Raw genomic sequence first — 26,714 nt, forward strand, 5'->3', positions numbered from 1 at the left:
TAACCACTACGCTACCAGAGCGCCTTATTAATGTAGAGCACCAAAAGATAATGTTTCAGCAATGAACGACAAGTATCTTTTCCCTAAGGTGACCAAAGCTATTGTGTACATAGAAGAAATGAACAGCATGGCAGATGTTACCTTTCCCTCTGTCCCTCAAGTTGTGTCCTTACTGATGTATGACGACATCACCACAGCAAGAGAGCCTGCTGGGCCCGTGTCTGGCTACCCTGTTGTCTGTATTACAGTAAGTAGAATATTAAGAAAATTGAAGACATTGTGGGAAAGTTCATTTAACTTTATTATAAACTTTAACCAATATAGTATTGATTTTTTTCATGACAAAATTAAAGTGGGAAAATTGACACGGTTTAAGCTTTGAACTTTAAAAAGGAAAATATAACCGGAAATATTTTTCTTCCTTCATCCAACCCATGTGTACATAGTATGTTATCTCATGGTTAGTCACTGATACAAAAATAAGTAAGGTCTGAGCGATGCAATCAGAAACTTAAAAATAGCAAAAAGTATACAAGAATCAGTCACTGTAAGGAAATGTGATCATTTTCAGGAGAATGATATGAATTAAGAGCTAGGATTATAACTCAGTGTACCTGGAAGGTTTAGGGCCAAGTTGGATTTCAGTGGATTGAGATAACATCAGATAGGAAAGGCTGGTGTGGCGCTATAGGATAAGCACTTGTCCTCAAGGTCAGTTTGAACTGCAATGTCATAGGTTCAAACTCACCCGCCACTCCTCAGAAATCCTACACTGGGTTGCCATGAGTTGGAACTGACTCAATGTCACCTAACAGCAACAATGCCAGAAAGAAATACTACAACAACAACAGAAGCAGCCCAAGAGAAAGCACATTATACTTCCTTGTTCACTTGTCTTCTCTTGACTCTAAGTCTTGAGCTCTTAGTGAGCAGACTGCGACTTATTTCTTATTTGTGTGTGTGTGTGTGTTTTGGGCCACAAGGCCCAAATTTATTATTATTATTATTATTTTTATGGGAGTGAAATTCACAAAATATAAACATTAAGGGAACAATTCAGAGATGTTTTAGTACAGCACCAATGTTGAGCAACCACAATCTCTACTTAGTTCTAAAACATTATCACCCCAAATGGAGACTCTGTACCCAGGAAGCAGTTACTTCCACCACTCATCTGACAGTTTGTCACACTGTGCTGGCTTGCATGTTGCTATCATGCTGGAATCTCTGCCAACGGTATTTAAAAAACCAGCAAGGTCACCCACAGACTTATTGATTTTTATACCATATGTAAGTACTATTTTTTTTAATTAGTACACCAGAGGTAATAGTTTGAGGTCAAATTACAAAGGTCCTTAGATATCATGTTAAAGAATTTGGACTTCATTTGTTGGGTAGAAGGGGTGAAGAGAGTTATATTGGAGGATCCCTGTCATCATAGTTTGTCAGTGGACTAGAAGGAATGGTCTTAAATTAGATATGGAGGGAGGAATGAAAAGAAAGGACCAATTTAAAGGACATTTCAAAGAATAGTAAACCAAGGGGACTGACCCACTGGATGCGGAGCCAAGATAAAAGGGAAGACAGACAACAAGGATGGTTCAGAATTTGGAGAACTCAAGAGATGATGTTAGTAAAAATTGTTATCTCTATTAATTTAGGGTGAATGCTATTTGAAATGCAAAGTTAGCTTTCATACATGCTATCACATCTGGGGAGAGACATTTGGAAGCTGCATTAAAACCATGTTGTTGTTGTTGTTATGTGCCATGGAGTCACTTCTGACTCATAGCGACCCCGTGCAGGGTTTCCGAGGCTGTAAATCTTTACAGGAGCAGAAAGTCTCATCTTTCTCCCATGGAACAGCTGGTAGTTTCCAACTGCTGACCCTGTGATTAGCAGCCCGATTTGTAACCACTACGCTACCAGAGCTCCTTTAATACCATGTACACATGGAAAAAAGTTGAATGAACTGTGGCAGAAAGAATCTGAGAGGAATAAGTGAATATTGTTCTATACTGTGGTCCTAACATAGTACTTTCTTTTCCATAGGCTTGCAACCCCAAATACCCAGATTATGACAAGACAGGCTCTATCTGTGTGAGTGAGAACATCAATGACACTCTGACCCGGTACCGGTGGCTGACTAGTGCCCCCACCAGCTTTGACGGTGTGACCAGTCCCATGAGAGAAGTGGACTTTGACACCTTTTTCACATCATCCAAGATGATCACTTTGGACTCCATATACTTTCAACCTGGCTCCAGGGTGCAGTGTGCTGCTCGAGCTGTGAACTCGGTTGGAGACGAAGGTCTGGAGCTGCTGAGCGCCATTGTAACCATTGGCAGAGAAGAAGGTATTGTACTTCCATTTTCATGTGAAGATGACATAAGGACAAATCACTAGAAGATCGTGGCATATTATGCATAGTTGTTGTTGTTAAGTGCTGTCGAGTCGGTTCCAATCCATAGCGACCCTGTACAGGGTTTCCGAGGCTCTAAATCTTTACAGGAGCAGAACGCCTCATCGTTCTCCCACTGAGCGGCTGGTAGTTTCGAACTGCTGGCCTTAAGGTTCGCAGCATGACTCGTAACCACTATGCTACCAGAGCTCGTACTCTTCATAGTACTCGTTTTTAATATATTCTTTAGATGTTGCCTGTTATTTTTCTTTTACAGTAAGTCTGTTCATTTTCATTAAGGTCTGTGTCAGCCCCGCGTGCTAGGGATCGTGGGGGCAGAACCGTTCTCGGCTCAATTGCGCTACACAGGCCCCGAGGAGCCAGACTACACAAACCTCATCAAGCTCACAGTCACTATGCCACACATAGATGGTAAGTGACCTGGGTAAGCACTCCTGGCAAGTGTTCTGGGTTTCCCTTTACCTGGTTTATTTTACTTAATTCTCTAAATAATCTAGCAATTTGTGCTTCTAGTCCTCTGCTTCTTCCGAGTCTTTCAGTTTTCTTTCTATCCTATTTTTTAAAGCCTGATAGTTAAAAAAAAAGTTTGCCACCGAGTTAACTTTGACTCATGGGGGTCCCATGCAAGTCAGAGTACAAAACCACAAGGTCTTCAATGCCTGATTTTTCTAAAGTACATTTCCAGGTCTTTTTCCCCCGAGGCCCTTCTGAGTGGACTTGAACTGATAATCTTTCAATTAGTAGCTACGTGTGTTAAGCACTTGCTCCATTGAGAAGCTCCCTGAAAATGTAATCATTATATAAAAATAGATACATTTATTAGATTCCCAAACATCATGAATAACAACTTTGGTTAGTGTGCTAATTTTTATGAAGTATTAGAACAAATTTGTCTTTAAAACTCACGAACTTAGACTTACAGTAAAGCATTTGGTCTCTGAATGATTACTTTCAGCATATATGAGGGGGGGCTTCAAAAATCTCCTGGGAAAATGGAATGAAAGGATAATGAATTTTTCCACAAACTTTCTGATGTTGTTGTGGTCGTTAAGTGTCACTGAGTCAGTTCTAACTCATAGTGATCCTGTGGAGTAGCTGGTGGGTTTGAACCACCAAATTCATGGTTAACAGTCCAGTGCATATCCTACAGTGCCACACCAGTACTCCAAAATGAAATTAGCAGTATCATGTTTTGTGTTTCCTCTGGTGAGGACCTGTAACCAGAATTTGTGAGCCAGGAGCTCTGGTAGTGTAGTGGTTACGAATCGGGCTGCGAACCTTAAGACCAGCAGTTCGAAACTACCAGCCGCTCCGCGGGAGAAAGATGAGATGTTCTGCTCCCGTAAAGATTTACAGCCTCGGAAACCCTGTACAGGGTCGCTATGGGTCAGAACCAACTCAACGGCACTTAACAACAACAACAACAACAACTTCATCTACATTCCCCACATGCAGAAGGTGTTTTCAATTTCTCTTCCACTTACACTTAATAGAATCCTGATGTGGTGCTGTGGGTTAATACACTGGACCACAAGGTCAGCAGTTCAAGCTCACCAGCTGCTCCTCAGAAACCCTATACAGGGTCGCTTTGCATATTCTGAAACTTCTCGTATTCACACCTCTACCAAAAGCACGGTGCAAACTGACCAGTTTTCTGATGCGTCTAGAATACTGCTTTGGGCAAATCTGTGAGGGAAAGGTGGTAAAGGGTCAACGAAATCTCTCACAGTCCTATTGTGTGTTCCCTGTGCCAGGGGCCAGTGTTTTCATGGCTTGTGATCTAAAAAGATTTTTACATTTTTTAGTGTCTGAAGAAAAACATCAAAAGAAGAGTATTTCATGAAACATGAAAATTACATGAAATCTAAATCCCTTGTCCATAATGAAGTTTTTTTCAAACACAACTATGTGCTTTCACCCTACAATGGGAGTGTTGAGTTGCTCCAACCAAGATCTTGTTGTTGTTGTTGTTAAGTGCCACTTAGTCAATTCTGACTCATAGAAACCTGTGTAGGATTTCCACGGAGTGGCTGGTGAGTTTGAACCACCAACCTTGCAGTTCACACCAACCTGTGATCCAGTATTTTATCCTACAGCACCAGACAGGACTCCTATGGTCTATAAAGTGTAAAATATTTGCAATTTGGTCCTTTACAGAAGAAATTTTCCGACTCCTAGCCTATACTTTAATGGGTGATCAAAATGATTTGATCAAAATTACTGAAGACCTCAAACACATTTTGTTTTGTGAATCTATGATATTTCCTGGTTTGAAATTAAAACTTCAAACATATTTACTTATTTAAAAATAACAATAATGTATCTCTTAGACATTAACATGACTAACACAGTTTAAAGAAAAATAATTAATTTTATAATAACTATAAAAAACAAACTGTTAATGATAAGAATGTCATTGCTTTGCATTTTTAAAGACATCTTTAATATCTAGCTTAGTAGAAGAGAGATGGATTCTTATTTCTATTTTTATATCAAATGTATGGCAATAAATCACATCCTATAGTCTCTAAAAGAGTCCTGGTGTGGCGCTGTGGGTTAATGCGCCACACTGCAAAGCCGTTTGAACTGCAAGGTCGGCTGTTCAACCTCACCAGTTGCTCCTCAGAAACCCTATACAGGGTTGCTGTGGGTCGGAACCGACTATATGACACTTAACAACAACAACAATAGCCTCTAAAGGAGTCCTGGTATGGCACAGTGAGTTAATGTGCTGGGCTTGCAAAGTCGGCTTGAACTGCAAGATTGATGGTTCAAGCTCACCAGCCGCTCCTATGGGTCAGAACCAACTCAATGGCATTTATCAACAACAAACATAGCCTCTAGAAAGCTCTACTACTCTATTATACAATAGTGAGAGTTCAAATGCAATGGGCAAATAATATCTTAGTATTGTTATGAATATCATTTTTGATGTTAGCGTTCTTCTGAAAGATTCTCAGGGAGCTCCAGAGGTCCTTGGACAGCATGTTGAGACTCCGTGCTCATGTACTCTGATAGGACTTTAGAGGACTTGCCTTCTCAGGAAATTAAGACGTGTGCAGAATACTTTGCTTTTCACTGAATCATTAACAGTGACACCAATATCCTGCAGGCATGTTGCCGGTGATCTCCACCCGTGAGCTCTCCAACTTCGAGTTGACCCTGAGCCCAGATGGCACCAGAGTTGGGAACCACAAGTGCTCCAATCTCCTGGATTATACAGAAGTGAAGACTCAACATGGTTTCTTGACTGATGCCACGAAAAACCCAGAAATCATTGGGGAGATGTATCCTTATCAGTACAGTTCATCTCTCAGGGGTTCCAGTACCTTACGCTTCTACCGAAACCTGAACCTGGAGGCCTGTTTATGGGAGTTTGTCAGCTACTATGACATGTCTGAACTCCTCACTGACTGTGGGGGTACCATTGGAACAGATGGACAGGTAAGGATTATTAACATTTGAGCTTTGGTCTCCTCTTTGGTCTCTGGAAACAACAGTAGGGTTTATTCTACTACGTAGATTTGGACTATATCTAATCTGCTATTTTGGTGCTATAGGTCCTCAGTTAATTAAGCCCCAGTTAGAGGTCATGTATTTGAGGGGACACTGTACAGTTACTGCTTTAAGTTTCAAATCTTTGTTAAGGACTATATTATAAAAATCTAAATATTGACTTCCCTTCAAAGTGTACATTCTTGTGTGCACGCATTAATAAAAACATTGCCATCCAGCTGATTCAGGCACATGGCAACACCATATGTGTCAGAGTAGAACTGCGCTCCATAAGATTTTCAGCTGCTGATTTTTCAGATCACCAGGCCTTTCTTCTGAGGTGCCTGTGAGTCAATTCAATTCTTCAACCTTTTGAGTAGCCCAGTTCATTAACTGTTGATACTACCCAGGCACTCAATGGCAACCAATAAACCGCAGAAAAGGAACATTTTAATTCTCAGTGTCAGCGTTGTTTTGTTACACCTTACTTTCTTTCTTTACTTTCCATCTTTTTCTCCTTATCCCTCCATTTTTCTGTAATGCCTAGTCTTTCTACTTGTCTCCTTTTCCTCTGCTCTGCTGTATCGCCATCATTACCATAGTCAAAGGTGCTCTCATGAAAAAAAAAAGCTCATTATTATGTCTACTCTACAACTGCTGTCTCTTCATAACACAAAGATCAGCACATAAAACGCACAAAAATCCTCCTGTTTCCCATTATCAGCCTCAACAAAGTTGTTAAAATGATGATAAGGAAGTGTTTACAACAGAGAATCTAAAGTATGAAGGTACAGGCTTGAACAGATAAAGAATTGGTAAGTGGGTTAATACATAAAATTCTTTCTGTGGTACTCAAAATAGTTCATCTATTTTAAGATTTAGCCACAGGAGACCAACTTTGCTTGTATTCTTGAAGTGTTAAATTAAGTGTAGCGCTGTGGGTTAATGCGCCAGACTGCAAAGCCATTTGAACTGCAAAGTTGGTGGTTCAAGCTTACCAGCTAGCTGCTCCTTGGAAACCCTCCCTATTCAGGGTCGCTATGTGTCAGAACCAACTTGATGGCACTTAACAACAGCCATGAAAAAATGTAAACGATCCCTTGCTATTCATTTATTCCACATCAAAATTGTGAAATTTAACAAGCTCAGCTAACTATTTATGTATAATGGACAGCTATATATTATGTCTGAGATATTGGACTGAAACGTAGTGAGGTATTGTCTTGATTATCTAGTACTGCTTTAGCAGAAAGAATATAATGGAGGCTTTAACCAAAAAAATGCACTTTCTCACAGGGTAAAAGGCTAGAAGTCTGAATCCGGGGTACCAGCGCTGGGGAGATGCTTTCTCTCTGTGTGGGCTCTGAAAGAAGGTCTTTGGCACTTTGTCCTTTGACTAATGTGAATTGGCATCTCTCTTCCCCAACTCTCCTTTCTCTATCTACTCCTTTTATATCCAAAGAAATTAACTCAAAACACACCCTAGACTGCCTTATAAACATAACCATAGGCATAGAAGTTAGGGTTTTACAGTCCTAGTGTGGCACTGTGGGTTAATGCTCTGGAGAGCAAAGTCTGTTTAAACTTCAAGGTCAGTGGTTCAAGCCCATTAGGTGCTTCTTGGAAACCCCAGACATGGTCGCTATGGGTCAGAATCGACTTGAAGGCACTTAACAGCAACAACATTTTGAGAGAACACAAATCAATCTATGACAGGCATTATCTTAATCACTTCCAAAAGCAACAGTATTCTGTAACTTGAGTAGATTAGTAAAAATCCCAAATGAAAACACCAACAGAAAGACAGTACAAAATGTAGGAATTCCAGTTCCTGACTTTTGAAGTCAGGCAAATGCAGACCCAACTTTGACTCAGACATTTTCTAGTTACTGTTCCTGGGCAGGCTATTGAAACCCTCGTATGGTTAGTTCGTTAGTTCCATCGTCCTTGGTCTGTCTTGCCCCTGAAAAGACACCTAAAAGAAAAAATCTTACTTTCGAATAAAAAGAAATATTCTTAATAACAAGTCCACCTCAGCTATTGGCAAATTAAGCATCTCGTGTTCCACCACTCCTCTGTCCGTTTGCTGTTCTGTAATAGCTTACATGTTGCTGTGATTCCAGAAGTTATGCCACTGATATTTAAGTCATCCATGGTAGACAGGTTTCAGCTGAGCTTCCCGAGTAACACAGACTAGGAAGAAGGAGAGGTGCATTACTTCTGATAGTTGGTCACTGAAAAACCTTGTGAATAGCAGTGGAGCACTGCCAGATAGCACCAAAATATACTCAGACTGGAAGGCACTCAAAGTACAACTGAGGAAGAGCTGTCTCCTGTATGTAGAGTAGACTGTGATGACACAAATGGTGTAAAGTTTTCGGATCCTTCATTTGCCAACAGGGTACAAATCAAATTGGAATATGGAATATATGAAGTATAAATCGAGGAAAATTGGATGATGTCAAAAATAAAATGAAACACATTAAGATGAATATCTTAGGTATTAGCGAGCTGAAATGGACTGGTATTAAACATTTTGAATCTGATAATCACATGGTTTATTATGCTAGGAATGATAAAGAGGGATGGCACCACATTCATCATCAAAAAGAACATTTCAAGATCTATCTTGAAGTACAATGCTGTCTGTGATAGGATAATATCCATATGCCTAACTGATGTTATAGTTAGGCATATGCATTTCAATGCAAAGAAAACAAAAATCCTCACCACTGGACCAATAAATCACATCATGGTAAATGGAGAAAAGATTGAAGTTGTCAAAGAGTTCATTTTGCTTGGATTCACAATCAACACTCAGGGAAGCAACAATCAAGAAATCAAATTATGTATTATATTAGGCAAATCTGCTGCACAAGACCTATTTAAAGTGTTGAAAAGCAAAGATGTCAGTTTGAGGACTAAAGTTCAACTGACCCAAGTAATGGTATTTTCAATAGCTTCACATCTTGGTGAAAGTTGGACAGTGAATAAGGAAGACCATAGAAGAATTGATGCAGTTGAGTTATGATGTTGGAGAAGAATATTAAAAGTAACATGGAGTGTTGAAAGAAGTAAAACCAGAATGCTCCTTGGAAGCCAAGATGGCGAGAATTTGTCTCTCATACTTCAGACATATTGTCAGGAGGAACCAGTCTTTGGAGAAGGATATCATACTAGGTAAAGTGGAATGACAGCGAAAAAGAGGAACACTCCCAACAAGATGGATTGGCACATTGATGGTAGCAATGGGCTCAAGCTTAACAACGACTGTTAAGGATGGTGCAGGATCATAGGTTGCTATGAGTCGGAATCGACTCAAAGCACCTAATAACAACAACAACACAAAGAAGACCAGGTAATGCAACTATTAATTCAGATTTATACACCAACCACTAAAGCCAATGATGAATGAGGAAATTGAAGAATTCCACCAACTTATTCAGTCTGAAATTGATCACACATGCAATCAAGATGTATTGATAATTACTAGTGATTGGAACACAAAGGTAGGAAACAAAGAGTTGTTGGAAAGTATAGCTTTGGCGATAGAAACTATGCTTGATATCACATGACAGAATTTTTCAAGACCAATGATTTCTTCATTGCAAATACCTTTTCTAAACAACATGAAAGATAACTATACACATGGACCTCACCAGATGGCATACAGAGAAGTCAGATTGACTACATCTGTGGAAACAGCCAAAACAAGGCCAGCACAGACTGTGGAACAGACCATTAATTGCTAATATGCAGTATTCAGGCTGAAGCTGATAAAAATTAAACCAAGTCCAACGAGAGCCAAATATGACCTGGACATATCCAACCTGAATTTAGAGATCATCTCAAGAACAGATTTGATGCATTAGACACTAATGACCAAAGACCAGAAGAGTTGTGGGATGATATAGAGAACATCATACAGAAAAAAAGTAAAAGGTCATTAAGAAGACAAGAAAGAATGAAAAGACCAAAATGGAAGTCAGAAGAGACTCTGAAAGTTGCTCTCCAGCCTAGAGATCCAAATGGAAGAAATGCGGAAGTAAAGAGTGAACAGAAAATTTCAAAGGGCAGCTTGAGATGACAAAGTCAAATATTTGAATGAAATGTACAAAAACTTAGTACTAGCAAACCAAAAGAGAAGAACATTTCTCAAGCTGAAATAACTAGAGGAAAAAATGAAGTATCACGCATGGTCAGTTTGAACCACAAGGTTGGCAGTTCAAACTCAGTAGCTGCTCCTCAGTACCCCTATACAGGGCTGCTATGAGTCAGAATTGACTCAACAGCACTTAACAACATGGGCAAAATATTGAATGATGTAGAAGGTATCAAAAGAAGATGGAAGGAATACACAGAGTCACTGTACCAAAAAGAAATGGTCGATGTTCAACCATCTCACAAGCTATCTTATGCTCAAGAGTCAAGGAAGAAATCCAAGATGCACTAAAGGTGCTATGGGCAACATTGTGAAGAACCTGTGCATAGATCCAAAAGACAGTTGTTCAAAGAGACCAAGGGAACACTGAATGGCTTAAAATTAAGAAAGTTGTGCTCCAGGGTTGCATACTTTTTCAGTTTTGTATGCTGAGCAAATAATCTGATAAAATATATTATATGAAGAAGAACATGACATCATGATTGGAGGATGACTCATTAGCAACCTGCAATGTGCAGATGATACAGCCTTGCTTGCTGAAAGCCAAGAAGACTTACTGAAGATCAAAGACCACAGCCTTTAGTATGGGTTGTACCTCAATGTAGAAGAATGGATGCATTTGAGTTATGGTGTTGGAGGAGAACATTAAAAGTACCATAGACCACCAAAAGAACAAAGAAATCTGTGTTGGAAGAAGTACAGTCAGAATGCTCCTTAGAAGCATGGTGGACAGATTTCATCTCTCATACTTCAGACATATTATCAAGAGCGACCAGTCCCTTGAAAAAGGATATCATGGTTGGTAAGGCGGAAGAAGACACCCAACAAGATGGACTGGCACAGTGGCAGCACAGTGGGCTTATCTTAATGATTGCGAGGTTGGCACAGTGTTTCATTTTGTTGTGCATAAGGTCGCTATGAGTTGGTACCCACTCAATGACATCTAACAAGTTCATTTAGCATTTCCTCACCAACCTTATTTTCGATCCACTGCTAAATCTTATGTGGTTGTTCTCTAAGGATCCTGTTCAAATCACGGTATCTTTGGGCATAAAAAAAATTTCTTTAATATAGCTAATAAAACAACATTCTTGTTTTGATTCTTTCTTCTCCAAATCAGTTCTTCATACTGTAGGATCTCTGCTGGTCTCATCTTGTTTGTGCTGTTTTCACTCCGGAGAAGTTTTCTATCTTCTTTGCAGCATGACTCCATCTTTTAGAAATGTAACCTAGATTTTCTCTGGTGAAAACCCTGCACTTGGCCCTGGTTAAGCTTCATCCTATTATACCTTCCTGTGAAAGGAGCTCTGGTAGTGTAGTGGTTACTAATTGGGCTGCTAGCCTCAGGGTCATCAGTTCAAAACTACCAGCTGTTCTGCGGGAGAAAGATGAGACTTTCTGTTCCTGTAAAGAGGTACAGCCTCGCAAACCCTGTACAGGGTCACTATGAGTCAGAACCGACTCCACGGCACATAACAACAACAACAACAGCTCCAGTGAAGCAAGGTCATTTTGAATGCAAATCCTACCTCGAGTGTATAAATTCCTCAAAACCAGTCTCAATGGAACTGACTGTGCTGCTAGGGGTTTTTCCCCAGTTCCTGTCTTTAATGTTCTGAATTTAGTACTTTTTCTTCCTGTGATCACTGCTAGCTCTGCTTTTGTAACTGAACTGCCAAGAGTGCTAGTCCATGAGGTGAAAAGTATGGATTTGAGCTAAGTGTCTCCTGTTCAAAAAGGCTTTGTTACATAATACTAGAAATAAAGAGATTGTACAATATGAGAGTATTACACCATCCGATTCTTAACCAGTTTCTCTTACCTTCTTAAAAAGATAACGATAGTATGAGTTACTTCTAAAATGATATTTCTGCTTTTGCATTACTGAAAATGAATTTGATAGCATAACTGTGATGATCAGCTTCATTGGGCTGACCATGGTAGTGCAAATCACTGTGATATAAGGTTCTTGTTATAAAATTCAAAAATCCTCAGTATACTATCCACTCAATCAAGGCATTTGGTCTCTTACAGTGAAACTCAGTCATCTCATTTTCCCTACTTTCTTCTTTGAGCTTAAACATTTACTTCTCCCTCAGCTTTTTATATTCTCTTATACACATAAAAAAATACATAAATAAGTTCAATTAGAAGTAATCTAGCCACTTAGGACACTTATCTACGTTTTGGGATCATGTTTGATAAGGTGGAGGGTCAGAGAAAAAGAGGAAGACCCCCAACGAGATGGATTGGCCAAGTGGCAGCATAAATGGACTCAAGCGTGGCAACAATATTGAGGTTGGTCCAGGATCAGGCAGTGTTACTTTCTGCTGTGCATAAGGTCACTATGGGTCAGTACCAACTCAATGGCCCCTAACAACAACAACAATCTAAGTTGCCATCAAGTTGATTCAGATTCATAGAGATCCGATATAGAGTTTCCAAGACTGTAAATCTTTATGGAAACAGATAGCCTCGTCTTTTTACCATGAAGCAGCTGGTGGGTTTGAACTGCTGACTTTGTGGTTAATAATACAGTGGTTATCCTACAGTGCCACACCAGGACTCTGTGCTGTTGTTGTTGTTAAGTGTGTCGAGTTGGTTCCATTTCATAGTGACCCTGTATAGGGTTTCAGAGGGGCAGCTGGTGGGTTTGAACTGCTGACCTTGCGGTTAGCTGTACAGTGCTTATCCTACAGCACCATGCCAGGATTCCTACACCAGGCTGCCATTTTTGTTGTTGCTAAGTGTCAGCGAGTTGGTTCTGAGTCATAGCAAATGTATATAGGGTTTCCAAGGAGTAGCTGGTGAGTTTGAAACACTGTCCATTGAAGTTGAAACCAATCTTGCAGTCTGGGGCTTATCCTACAGCACCATATCAGGACTCCATAGAGTGCACAATAATGAAAATAATAATGCTAAAAGCTAGCATTTATTGTAATGTGTATTATGTTGATCCAGACCCAGAAGGGAGAAACTTTCTGCATATGTGTTTGTCTAGAGAAGAAAAACTGACTCATAGATAGTTCTGAAGACATTAGTTGATTACAGAAAAGAAATAAAGGCAGAGAATTAACAGACAGAGAAACTTACTAACGAGGAGTGCAGTGCTGCTTTCAGGGACAGTAGGTTGAGTAGTCAAAGTACCACTACCTTGTGTCTGCTAAGCGAGTTCTTTTATACTACTGGATAAACAAGCTATTTCACTTATGGTTATTACTTAACAGGCATTTTGGTTGTTACTTCATAGTTAGTTCTTGGAATTGAGGGGCAACTAACCCACCTACATCTGGACCAGACCCAAATATAACTGGATCCACACCCAAATTACAATGATTTAGCAAACTTGGCTAATCTTAACTGCAGTTAGGCCTGACAAGAATGGAGTCATTTTGAGTTTTGACAAGAGTGGCGCCATTTTGGATAATTCAGGTCTTAACCCTACAGAATACTATACAGATTTCCTGTCAATCTGTCCTCACAACAACCCTGTGAGACAAATTCAAAATTTGCCCCCTTTTTACATATGGGAGAGCAAAGAGAATTACAAGATTATATACCTTGCTAGTATACGCTTTTAATCACATCATAATACCTTGGTATTCAACTGTGTAGGTGAATGTGTGGAATGGATATGGTCACCGATGCAATTGCCAGAAAGGTATATGAAGTTTTCCCTCTGTTCTTAGTACCATAAATGCTGTTCAACTGCTATTATGAAAATGCATGCCAGATTCCATCTACACCACTGTTAGGAAAAAATACAAATCCATATCCTGGAGATAGTGGTCTACAGTTTCATCTGGATACAGGCAGATCCATTTTAAATACAAACATATTTTATGAGACTTCACCTAAAGGAAAGCAAACTAAATATTCGTTGTTGTTGTTGTAAAGTGCCTTCGAGTCAGTTCTGTTCTTAGTACCATAAAAACTGTTCAACTGCTATTATGAAAATGCATGCCAGATTCCATCTACACCACTGTTAAGAAAAAATACAAATCCATATCCTGGAAATAGTGGTCTACAGTTTCATCTGGATACAGGCAGATCCATTTTAAATACAGACATATTTCATGAAACTTCACCTAAAGGAAAGCAAACTAAATATTCGTTGTTGTTGTTGTAAAGTGCCTTCGAGTCAGTTCTGACTCATCCTGACCCCGTATAGAGTTTCCAAGGAACAGCTGGTGAGTTTGAACTGTCAACCTTGCGGTTCACACTGACCTTAAACAGTCCAGTGTATTAACTAGCAGCACCACACCAGTGTAAAACATCAGGATTTCATGAGAATATTGTGAATTTTTGCATCTCTTCAATTAGGATGGTAAAATGGGCAAACAAAAATGAAATGGACCTTCAGTATGGGCTAAGTATGCTTGGCAGCAACTCCCAGGTTTTCTTGCCCACCTTAATAGACAGCAGCTCCTTCAAGAAGCCCCAGGCAAACAATCAGGAAATGTTCCCTGTTGCTAATGTTGTTGAGTAGGCACCAATTTCAAGGTGACTCCATGCACAACGAAGCAAAGTTCTGCCTGCTTCTGTACCATCCCCGTGGTTGGTTACAGATTGGACTATGTAATCCGTAAGATTCTCACTAGCTTATTTTCAGAAGTTGATCACTAGTCTATCTCAGTCTGGGAGGTCTGCTGACATCTGTTCAGCCTGATAGCTGAACACTCATGCCTCCACTGACAGACAAGCGGTGGCTGCACACTGACTGGGAATTGAACCAGGGTCGCCCACATACAACTCACAAAATCACCAATGCCCCATAGTTCTTTACTAGATTTGGCATGTTAGATTCAAGGAAAACACTGCGCAAATATTGCTCACTGGTAATTGCTTCTGTCTCAAATAGTAATGATGGAGAAGTTATGTTTATTTAATCTCTGCATTTTTTTCTTTGTGATTGAAGATCTGCTTTGAACACATCTGAAAAGGGTTCCCTGCCTTCTCCAACTTCCCAAATTAAAATATTGAATTTGTTTTAAAAAGTTCCCCAACTACCTCAGCAACTTAAGACAGAGCTATTGCCATGCTGCAATGAGTTTCAATGACTGGTAAGACTGAGGAATTCGCACTGACCGCCTAAGACAGGCAGCGTCCCTTAAACAAACAATAAATAAGGAGGACTCGGATGCAGACCGTGCAGACCCGGTCAGGAGGCCAAGCCCCTGTGGGCCCAAGCGTTGTTGACCGTCCAAACCATAGGCTCTGAGGATCAGACTTTAGCTACCTAGTAGACATAGCAAACTGTCCCTCATCTGATTATTCAGTAATGCTTGTTAGTAATCTCATACATGAGCCCTGGATATCCACAGACAAATGTAAAAACCTTCCCTAAAAGCCGAGACTGTAAATTCCAAAAAGGCAAGTCCCCCCCCCCCCATCCAAAAAAAAAAAAAAAGCTAAAGAGGATAGAGAGAAACACTGTTAACTGATGATATATGGAGGGGATAATAATCAATGTAATGAAACAAGCTATATGAATGGTTGAATGTGAAGCTGATGATGGGCCCTGTAAACTTTCACTCAATCCAAAATAGATACTTCTAAAATGAAAAAAAAAAAAAGTTACCCAACTGAAGGAATTACATGAAACTTCCAGGATTGTATCTGTTAATAGTAATGTTGTTATTGTTGTTAAGTACTGTGGAGTCGGCTCTGACTCATAGTGACCCTGCACAGGGTTTCTGAGGCTGTAAATCTTTACGGGAGCAGAAAGCCTCATCTTTCTCCTGCGGAAGAGCTGGTAGTTTCAAACTGCTGACCTTGCAGTTGGCAGCATGAATCGTAACCACTACGTATGTAGTTTGACCACAGCTAGCTTCAGCTGATATTAAGACTATTTCAGCTATTGCATTGTAAAAGGCTACTCATTTCTACATTCATTTATTAAGCAAATATTCACTCAGTACATACTCCATTCAAGGTACCTGGTGAGGCTCAGCATAGAGAACCTGCTTGACTATGTAAAAAAAAGACATTTGTAAGAGTCAAATCATTGTTCTTATGTGGTTGCTGTTAAGTTCTGTCGAGTCTGTTCTGACTCATAGCAACCCTGTATAAGGTTTCTGAGGAACAGCTGGTGAGTTTGAACCATTGACCTTGTTGTTCACAGTCTAGTACTGATCCTACAGTGCCACACCAGGAGTTGAACTGAGAATCTTACTTACTAAAGAAAAGAGACTCAAAATTTCTCGAATGATTTCAGTTCTAAAATCTTTGAATAGCTTCTGAAGTACAAAAGCAGATAAATAACAGGAAAAACCACAATGAGTGAAAAAGTATTGCTATAAAACCACAGAAAGTTTCATTGAACAAAAATATCAAAATAGGAGGCTATTGTTTTATGACATATCCTCCATCCAGGTTTGTACACTTCTGAAGGTGGTATTTCCATCCCTCTTAACTCTTCCAAAAAGAATTCTGCACTCTTTGATTTATACCACATCAAAATGGCACTATTGAAACCCTAAAGGGACTCTCATCATGTGCCTAGTAAATGCTCTTGTGTTTTAAAAAACAAAAGAAGTCTGGATGGACAAGATCAGGGCTATAGGACAGATAGGGTAAGGTTTCCCAATGAAATCCTCAAAGAATGAGCAGGTGCGTTGTCATGGTGTCATGTAGGAAAAAAGGTCCTCAGTCAAATTCAAACCCAGTTAGGATGAGTCAAAAAGTATTGCTACTGTTTCCAGTTCATACATGCACAAGTTTATTCCTAATAAAACGTGTTTAAACGTATCTACGCAATCAGTGGATGGCTGCAGATAAAGTTCTCTTAGTAATATATTTGTCTTAGTCTCTTTTGTTGTTGTTGAATCCTGAAGAGTTGGTTTCAACTCATAGCAACCCTATATAGGGTTTCCAAGGAGTGGCTGGTGAGTTTGAAGTGCCAACCTTGCAGTTCAAACTAACATCGTGGTTGAGTGCTTATCCTACAGCACCATATCAGGACTCCTTTAGTCTCCTTGTTGTTGTTAAGTACTAAATTAAGTCAGTTTGGACTTACAACCATCCTGTAAAGGGTTTCTGTGAAGCAACTGGTGAACTTGAACTGCCGACTTTGCAGTTCAAACGACTTTGCAGTCCAGCGTTTTAACCCACAGCAGCACACCAGGACTCCTTAGTCTCCTTGTTGTTGTTATTAAGTGCCTCGGAAACCTGCATAGGGTTTCCAAGTGGCTGGTGAGCTTGAACCACCAACCTTGTAGTTCAAACAAACTTTGCAGTCCAGTGATTAGCCCACAGCACCACACCAGGACTCCTTAGTCTCTGTGTTCTTGTTAATTGCTGCAGAGTTGGTTCCGACCCAATCTTGTAGTTCAAACAGCTTTGTAGTTTGGCACATTAACGCATAGCACCACACCAGGACTTCTTAGGATGCCTTAAAAAAAGAAAAAGTCCCAATTAAAACAAGGGTTTCTAAGGGGATATGCTGGGCCTCTAAATTCAATGCAGAGAGGTAATTTCAGAGGGTTTGGGAACTGTTTTTTGTAATTCCAAAGGAGGTATTGATAGATGTTCTCAATGGACACAGGAGGATCATGGGAGCTTATTGTAAATTTTAAGAAAATTGAAAACTTCATTGGTGGGGAAAAGGCTAAAAACGTTGCACCTGGGAATTTTTTTTCCCCCATCACAACAATCCACTTGCTTGTTCTTCACGGGTACCAAAGGCTGTCTTATAAGAATTTCATTGGGAGATCTTACCCCATACAGCCCTGATCTTTGTTCTCCCCAAACTGAGAGAAATCTAAAATGAATTCAATATGAGTCCCTCGATGACAAAATTGCCATTTAATGGGGTGTAAATTGAAGGACTCCGAATTCTTCAGGGTAGGGCTATGCGTGTGTGTGTGTGTGTGTGTGTGTGTGTGTGTGTGTGTGTTAAGTACCATCAAGTAGGTTCCAACTCATAGCCAACTTTTATAGGTTTTCTAAAGCTGTAAATCTTTACCAGAAGCAGAAAGTCTCATCTTTCTCCCACAGAGTGATTGGTGGGCTCGAATCTCCAAACTTTTGATGAGCAGTCCAGTGCTCTGGGAAGGGATACAAAGATGGAAACACCACCTGGAAGTATGTAAACCTAAAGAAGGAAACTGAATAAGCAAAACATTGCGTAAGAAGAATGGAATGGAAATAAGAACAAGGAGGCAGTCAGATAACTGTTGTTAAATGGAGGGGACTGCAATCATTGAGACATAACAAAGTGTGTGATTTGTTGAGTGTAAAACCAATGGTTTTGTCTGAAAATCTTCACTCAATTCACAATGAAAAGTTTATAAATGAAAGTATGTTGTTGTTAAGAGCCATTGTGTCGGTTCTGACTCATAGCAACCCTATATAGAGTTTCCAAGGAGCAGCTGGTGGGTTTGAACCACAAACCTTGTGGTTAGCGGTACAGTGCTTATCCAATAGCACAACAACATGTGCATAAAAATATTTTGCCAAAAGAGTAAAAAGACAGCCCACGGACTGGGAAAAAATTGTTTGCAATGATATGTCAGACAAGGGACTAACCTCTAAAATTTATAGAAAACTTTAGCACCTTTACACACAAAAAGACAAACTACCCAATTTTAAAATGGACAGAGTATATGAAGAGACACTTCACCAAAGAAGGCAATCTGACAGCCAGCAAACATACCAAGACATTATTGCTGTTCAAACTGAACTTATGGTCCAGTGAATTATCCTGCAGTACCACACCAGGACTCCAAAGTAATCCTGGTGGTGGTGGTGGTGGTGGTGGTGATGGTGGGCGGTAGAGTATGTTCCAACATAGCAATCCTGCATAGGGTTTCCGAGGCTGTAAATCTTAACTGGAGCAGAAAGCCTCATCTTTCTCCCATAGAACAGCTGGTAGTTTCGAACTGCTGACCTTGAGGTTAGCAGCCTGACTCGTAACCACTACACTACCAGATCTCTGAAAAGTTGGGAAACAAAAAAGTGTATAAAGCATTTATATTTTTCCGTGTTTTTTCAATATGCATACACATTTTTATTAGTGGTGGTGTCATATATGCCATTTTGTATACTGATTTCTGAAAACTTGCTGTGTTGTGAAGGAGTCCTGGTGGCACAGTGGGTTAAGCATTGGGTTGCTAACTGAAAGGTCAGCAGTTCCAACCCACAGCAGCTCTGAGGGAGGACAGCGTTTAAACGGCATAGTACATTAGGCAGATCTGCTGCAAAAGACCTCTTTAAAGTGCTAAAGAGCAGAGATGTCACTTTGAGGACTAAGGTGCACCTGACTCAAGCCATGGTATTTTTTAATCACCACATGTGCATGTGAAAGTTGGACAATGAATGAGGAAGACTGTAGAAGAAGCTATGCCTTGAATTATGGTGTTGATGAAGAATAGAAAGTACCATGAACTGCTGGAATAAACAAATCTGTGTTGAAAGAAGTACAACCAGAATACTCCTTAGAAGTAAGGATGGCAAGACTTTGTCTCTTGTACGTTGGATACAATGTCAGAAAGGACCAGTCCCTGGAGATGGACAACATGCTTGTAAAGTGAAAAACAGGAAGACCCTCAATGGATGGATTGACACAGTGACAACAACAATGGGCACAAATGGAACAACAGTGAGAATGGCACAGGACCAGGCAGTGTTTTGTTCTGTTGTGCAAGAGGATCGCTGTGAGTTGGAACCAACCAACTGGCACCTAACCACGATAACAACATAGAATCATTATGAGTCAGAATTAATTAGATGGCAGTGAGTAACTATGTTGTGAGCATTTTCTCATGACAAGGAGAATTCTTCATGGGAATTGTTTCCAGTGGTTGCATGATAATTTCATCTTGTGGGTGTGCCTTCATCGTTTATTTAGCCATTCTTCTTTCTACTGGTGGCCTTTGAGATTATTTCTGATTCTACTATTATAAATATCCTAACAGATTGTCCTTGATTCTTAAGAATTTATAGACTAATATTGACTGTCCCATGATCTTTTGCCTCTCAATACTGCAGTCCTTCAGAAAGGTTTTGCAACTGGAGAGAAGCCAGGGTTTCTTTCTCCCAAGCATTCTGGTGTGGCGCTGTGGGCTAATGCGCTGGACTGCAAAGTCTTTTGTACCTCAAGGTTGGCAGTTCAAACTCACCAGCCGCTCTTCGGAAACCCTATACAGGGTCGCTATGGGTCGGAACTGACTGGACGGCACTAAAAACAAAAACAAAACACTACTCAGGGAACTAGGTTAAGAATTCTAAACTGAGTAACTAAGTAAGCACATAGTTGGAACATTAAGTGTCTGAGATATATGAGCTTGCTTTACATATTCACAAACACATTTTTTGCCAATAACAGCAACATCAGAAGGAAATTTTTTCCAGTGAAGAAATTTCTTCCAGGGAATTCCCCACCAATGCTTCCCTTCAGATAAATTTCTAACATCTTATCTGAATAATACTGGCTTAGTTTTTGATCTTAGAAGTAAACATAAAACCATATATCCCATATAAACCTGGGGTAGATACATGGATATCTTAGGCTAGGTTCTCTAGAGGAGCAAAACCAGTCAGTGAAGCATATGAAAATATAATAGAAATATGTTGTTGCTGTTAAGTGCTGTCGAGTTGATTCCGACCCATAGAGACTCTGTATAGGGTTTCCAAGGAGCGGCTGGTGAGCTTGAGCCACCAACCTTGCAGTTCAAACAACTTTGCAGTCTGACACATTAGCCCACAGCACCACACCAGAACTCCAGTAGAAATAAGTTGTTATTGTTTTGTGCTGTGGAGTCAGTTCTGACTCATAGTGACCCTGTACAGGGTTTCCGAGGCTGTAAATCTTTACGGGAGCAGAAAGCCTCATCTTTCTCGTGCAGAACAGCTGGTAGCTTCGAACTGCTGATCTTGAGGTTAGCAGCCCAATTCGTAACCACTACACTACCAGAGATCCAGAGAGTAATTTATTTCAAGAAAATGGCTCATGTAGTTATGGAGGCTAGCAAGTCCCAAATCCGTGGGCCAGGCATCAGGCTGGAAGTCTCTCCTCAAATACCTGCAGGGCTGATGAACCAAGATAGGCAGGCAGGTAGGCAGATCTGGCAGGTAAAAAGGCAAGTTGTTGATGACTCCTAGTATCAGCAGGTAGTAGAGCAGGCCACTGGCTGAAGTCCAAAGAACCAGAGGTCAGAGAACAAGCCAGATGTCAGATCCAAACTCAGCAGAGAGCAAGTTTTGCCCACATGTCTAGTGTATTGGAAGCAGGCCCAAGGAAGCCTCCCTTCAACTGATGAGCTATTCTTAACAACTGTATTATAGAGTTGATTACATTATATTTCACTCTAGGTAGCTCAAGAGGACAGCATTTGCCCAAAAACAACCTTCAGAAGGCAGCAAGGGGTGGGTTGTTGTTGTTAAGTAGTTGTATGGGTTCTGACCCATAGCAGCCCTATATATGGTTTCCAAGGAGTGGCTAGTGAGCTTGAACTATTGACCTTATGGTTCAAATGAGGCTTTGCAGTCCAGTGCATTAGCCCACAGCACCACACCAAGACTCCAACGGTGGGTAAGAGGAACAAATGGAAACAGGGAGCTCAGGGAGGAAGTAAGAAGAGTGTGTTGTTATATTTTGAGGGGATTGCAAATAATGTTTGAAATAAATTGTGTATAAACTGATGAATGAGAAACTAATTTATTGTGTAAACTTTCACCCAACCATAATAAATGTTCCAAAAAAATCAGAGGAAGGAATATTAACCTTAATTACCATCTGAAGTCACTTAACAATCTACCACTAAGTTGCTGGTATGCGACAACTGCATGTCAGGGGCAGTGGCTCAATGACAGTAAAACACCTAGAAAGTACTGCCTCAAAGGATTTTCATAACAAAGTACCCCTCCTCCTGGCCAACTTTTAGCAAGCAATTGAGTGTGCTAGCTACTAAGCAGAGCCTCTGAGTGGTACAAATGATTCACACACGCATCTGCTATATGAAAGGTTGCAAGTTTGTCCATTACATCATGCATGGATAAATAAAATGTGCTATATCTATACAGTGGGATACTACTTAGCAATTAAAAGGAACATGGATGAACCTTGGAAATAGCGTGTCAGTGAAAGAAACTAGTAAAAAAAAGCATATGTGAAACCTTGGAAGTAAGGTCTGGCAGTCTACTGACAGAATATCAGCCATTGAAAGTCATATGGAACATAGTTCTTCTCTGACACACGGGGTCGCCATGAGTTGGAATTGATTATGGCAACTGGGAAAACCGAGGAACCAATAACTGAGAACCCAAGAACTTGTTCAAGTGATGGTTCTCTTGTATATATTTTTGTGACTTGAAGAGGTGACTTCTAACTCCAGGATAAAATGTAGAGTGTAGTCTTCATGATTAGTATATGATTTTGTGGAAACGTACTAGATTGGTATTAGAAAGTCTAACTAACATCTCAGGTGTATGAAGAAGGTCATTGTATTTGCCCTATGATTCTACAGAGGTATTATGGGGATTAAACAGATAAACTTTGTTAAATTATCTGAAGCCTGGCCTCAGCTTTGCTTGGAAAGGAAGAAATTAAGTCCCATGGAAGAAGCACAGACTAAAGACTAGGCCATGATCTCAGCAGAGCCACTCAGAAGTTGAAGAGTTCCTTGGGAATTTGCTTTATTTCTTTGCGCTTTCATTTTTCCTACCTAGCTCTCTTTGTACCCACCATCTATCCAGCCATCCACATTTAAATATAAACATAATCATGGAGGCTGCTTATCATCATCTGCTCCGTGGGAGAAAGATGTGACCGTCTGCTTCTATAAAGATTACAGATATGCAAGCCCTACTCAGTTCCGCTGGAGAAAGATGAGGCTTTCTGCTCCCATAAAAATGTACAGCCTTGGAAAGCCTGTAGAAGGTCACTCTGAGTCAGAACCGACTCCATGGCACTTAACAACAACAACAACTCAGTCCCATAGGTCACCATGAGTTGGAATCCACTGGAAGCAATGGGTTTGGTTTTTGGTAGGGAGGGCAATAAGAATATTAAATGGCTTTTATTGTGACTCTAAGCCCATGTCTATGGGATAAGTGTGCACTAAACAATATTAGCCTACCTCTCACTACTCCTCCCCAACCAGGTAAATGCCTAGAGGAAAGAATAACAAAGTAAAAGACACTTCAGCTAATTGTTCTAGAGACATCTTAAATGTTACACGTCACTGCTAACATAGTTGCTTCCGGATCTTTCCTGCTTTGTTTCATTTTCTTCTAGATGTTGTTGTTGTTGTTGTTAAGTGCCATTGAGTCGGTTCCGACCCATAGCGACCCTGTACAGGGTTTCCGAGGGTATAAATCTTTACGGGAGTAGAAAGCCTCATCTTTCTCCCGCGGAGCGGCTGGTAGTTTCAAACCACTGACCTTAAGGTTCGCAGCCCGATTCGTAACCACTACGCTACCAGAGCTAATAATAGTTAAAATAGTCCATTTTAGTCATAATAACAAAAAACTGGAAATGACCCAAATGCCCATTACGTCATGCATGGATAAATAAAATGTGCTATATCTATCTATACAGCAGGATACTACTCAGCAATAAAAAGGAACATGGATAAACCTTGACAATATCTTGTCAATGAAAGAAACCAGTAACAAAAAATCATATGTGAAATACCAAGAATAGGAAAATCATTATCAATAGAACATAGACTAGTGCTGCCAGGAACTAGGGGAGGGAGAGGAAATGGCTGCTAATGGTCTTTAAAAAAAACAAAACAAAACTCGTAGAACAGTAGTTTAAGCACGCTGTTCCTAAATGAAAGCTAGGTGGTTGGTATCCACCAGCTAGTATATACAGCGTTTCCTTTAAGTGTGATGAAAATGTTCTAAAATTGTGATAATTGTTATATAGTTTCTAAAACCCACGGACTGTACACATTTATTGGGTGAATTGTTCAGTGCATAAGTTATATCTTAGAAAGCTGTTATAAAATTCAAAGGGCTGTGTAACTATGGTGTTGTTGTTAAGTGCCGTCAAGTTGGTTCCGAAGGGTTTCCGAGGAGCAGCTGGTGTGTTTGAACTGCCAACCTTGCAGTTGAGTCCAGCACTGATCCTACAGCACCACACTGCAGTTTATCTTAAGGGTTTCTGCTTCATATCCTTTGCTCCAAATGAAGGTGATATATTAACAAGCATTTAATTGATCTAAAAATTAAATGACGGGAAAAGTCTTATAAAATGCTATAGTATTCTTTCCTCAATGACTAGCCAAAATTTCCAGTTATATGAAGTAAGAAAATAGCTTGTATACAATTGTTGTTGTTGTTGTCAGGTGCCATCGAGTCGGAACCGACTCATAGCGACCCCATGCACAGCAGAATGAAACAATGTCCGATCCTGGGCCAACCTCACTACCGCTGCCACACTTAAGTCCATCAATGATGCCACCTGGCCAATCCCTCTCGTTAGGGGTCTTCCTCTTTTTCTCTGACCCTCCACCTTACCCAGCATGACATCCTTCTCCAGTGACTGTTTCTTCTGGACAATATGTCCAAAGTATGAGAGACGAAGCTTAGCCATCCTGACCTCCAAGGAGCATTCTGGCTGCACTTCTTCCAAAACAGATCTATTGGTTCTTTTGGCAGTCCATGGCACTTTCAGTATTCTCCTCCAACATCACAACTCAAAGGCATCAATTCTTCTACGATCTTCCTTATTCACTGTTCAGCTTTCATATCCATATGAGGCTATTGAAAACACCATGGCCTGGGTCAGGCGCACCTTAGTCCTCAAGCTGACATCTCTGTTCTTCAATACTTTAAAAAGTTCCCGTGCAGCAGATTTGCCCAATGCAATACGTCATCTGATCTCTTGACTGCTGCTTCCGCGAGTGTTGATAGTTGATCCAAGAAGAATGAAGTCCTTGACAACTTCAATCTTTTCTCCGTTGATAAGAATGTTGTTTATTGGTCCAGTGGTGAGGATTTTTGTTTTCTTGACATTGAGATGTAATCCATATCGAAGGATTGTATACAATTAGGCTCGTTTAAATAACAACACTGAACCACACTGATAATGAATTCTATTGTTTTAGGTACTGAACCTGGTTCAGTCATACGTGACCCTTCGAGTTCCACTGTACGTCTCCTACGTGTTCCATTCTCCTGTGGGGGTTGGAGGTTGGCAGCATTTTGACCTGAAGTCAGAGCTCCGTCTGACTTTTGTGTATGACACTGCCATCTTGTGGAATGATGGGATTGGCAGTCCACCAGAAGCTGAACTCCAAGGTGGGTTACTAAAACTTGGTAGACCCTAATTTACTTATTTGTTTTATGTTCAGGCAGTCCCTAAGTACAAACCATAGTTATGAATCAACCTTATAAAGTGAGGCACATACAATAGTTTCTTTGCTATGTGCATCAAAACATTATTATTATTATAGTGGCCTTCTTATATTAAAGAATTGTTCATTTATCTGGAAGTATTTTTTAAATGTTTTTATGCATAGAAAGGTGCACTTTATACTAAGATAATCATTTGACTAACTGACATTAGACACACACTGTACCTGCTAGTTGGAATAGTGGGTCCGACATACATATACATTTGACTTTAAAGACAGATTTAGGAATAAAACTTGTTCATAATCCAAAGACTGCTGTATTTCAGAGATTTCTTTTTTTATTTTTATCATAGCTAAAAATAATACAAGCAACTTTCAATATATTGCATTTTTCTGTTTGGTATTCTAAGATGATTTCATTTTCATAGTAGAAAGCGCTTTAAATCATTTCGGTTTTTCAAATTTTGATTTATGTGTTAACATTTGCAAGTTTCTATATAGATATTTAACTCTTACAGCCTGTTTTAGGTGACTATTTGTATGTTATACTACACAGACAATATATTTCCCTGGATTCTATAAAGTGCATAGGGGTAGTTCCAGTTGAAAATGAAGAAAGAATCCAAGAAAAAAAAATTGTACATTTTAGTTTTTGGAAATGGGAGGTAAAATTTAAAGCCCAGTATAAATGGTGCCCTTGGTCCTAGGTCTGACCCTACACCTAACTGTTCTTAACCTTTCTGGAACTCAGCTTCCTCTGAGTGGTAACCTACACTTCTGCTATCTCTTTACCTTCTACCACTCTATTACTCTTTGGTACTGTAGCTACCTGTCATAGAACAGTGGTGAACGCACAGCCATCTGTAAAATCATAATTCAAAGTTCACAAGCATACCACTATGTTATATATTATGTTAAAGATGTTAATTAATCCACTAGTACTCAGTGCTGTTTCTTTTCAAATATGTGAGGGAGCTTCAAAAAGTTAAAGAAAAAATTCCATTGTCTTTTAATCGCATGTTTCTGAAAATTTTTGAAGCCCCCTCTCACATAATTATTCCGATTCCATGTAAGCCTGTAGCATCATGCATGCCTTATTTTTACTAGTCAGGAGCATAGTTGATAGTGTAAATACAGATCCACTATTCTAGACATTGCAAATATAGATCTGTTATCCTAGACATTACAAATATAAACTGGTTATCATAAAAGATTACCTTAGACCTATGTGAAAAGTAATAGTCAGCACCAACTGTTAACCACAAAGTCAGAGGTTCAAACCCACCAGACAGTCCTTGGAAGCCCTTTATAAGGTCGCTATGAGTCAGAA

At 39.9% G+C, this 26,714-nt stretch overlaps 1 protein-coding gene across 1 annotated transcript in view; it reads left to right on the plus strand.

Moving 5' to 3' along the window:
- Positions 1–26,714, plus strand: part of FREM2 (FRAS1 related extracellular matrix protein 2) — a 288,153-nt gene that overhangs the window by 248,697 nt on the left and 12,742 nt on the right. The window contains exons 13-17 of the mRNA XM_006873709.1: positions 89–247; positions 2,053–2,356; positions 2,702–2,833; positions 5,535–5,866; positions 25,136–25,328. Of these exons, the coding sequence (XP_006873771.1) occupies positions 89–247; positions 2,053–2,356; positions 2,702–2,833; positions 5,535–5,866; positions 25,136–25,328 (1,120 nt within the window). The remainder of the gene's footprint in view (positions 1–88; positions 248–2,052; positions 2,357–2,701; positions 2,834–5,534; positions 5,867–25,135; positions 25,329–26,714) is intronic.

Source organism: Chrysochloris asiatica, unplaced genomic scaffold (genome assembly GCF_000296735.1).
Source record: "Chrysochloris asiatica unplaced genomic scaffold, ChrAsi1.0 scaffold00250, whole genome shotgun sequence".
In the NCBI taxonomy this organism is placed as follows: Eukaryota; Metazoa; Chordata; class Mammalia; order Afrosoricida; family Chrysochloridae; genus Chrysochloris; species Chrysochloris asiatica.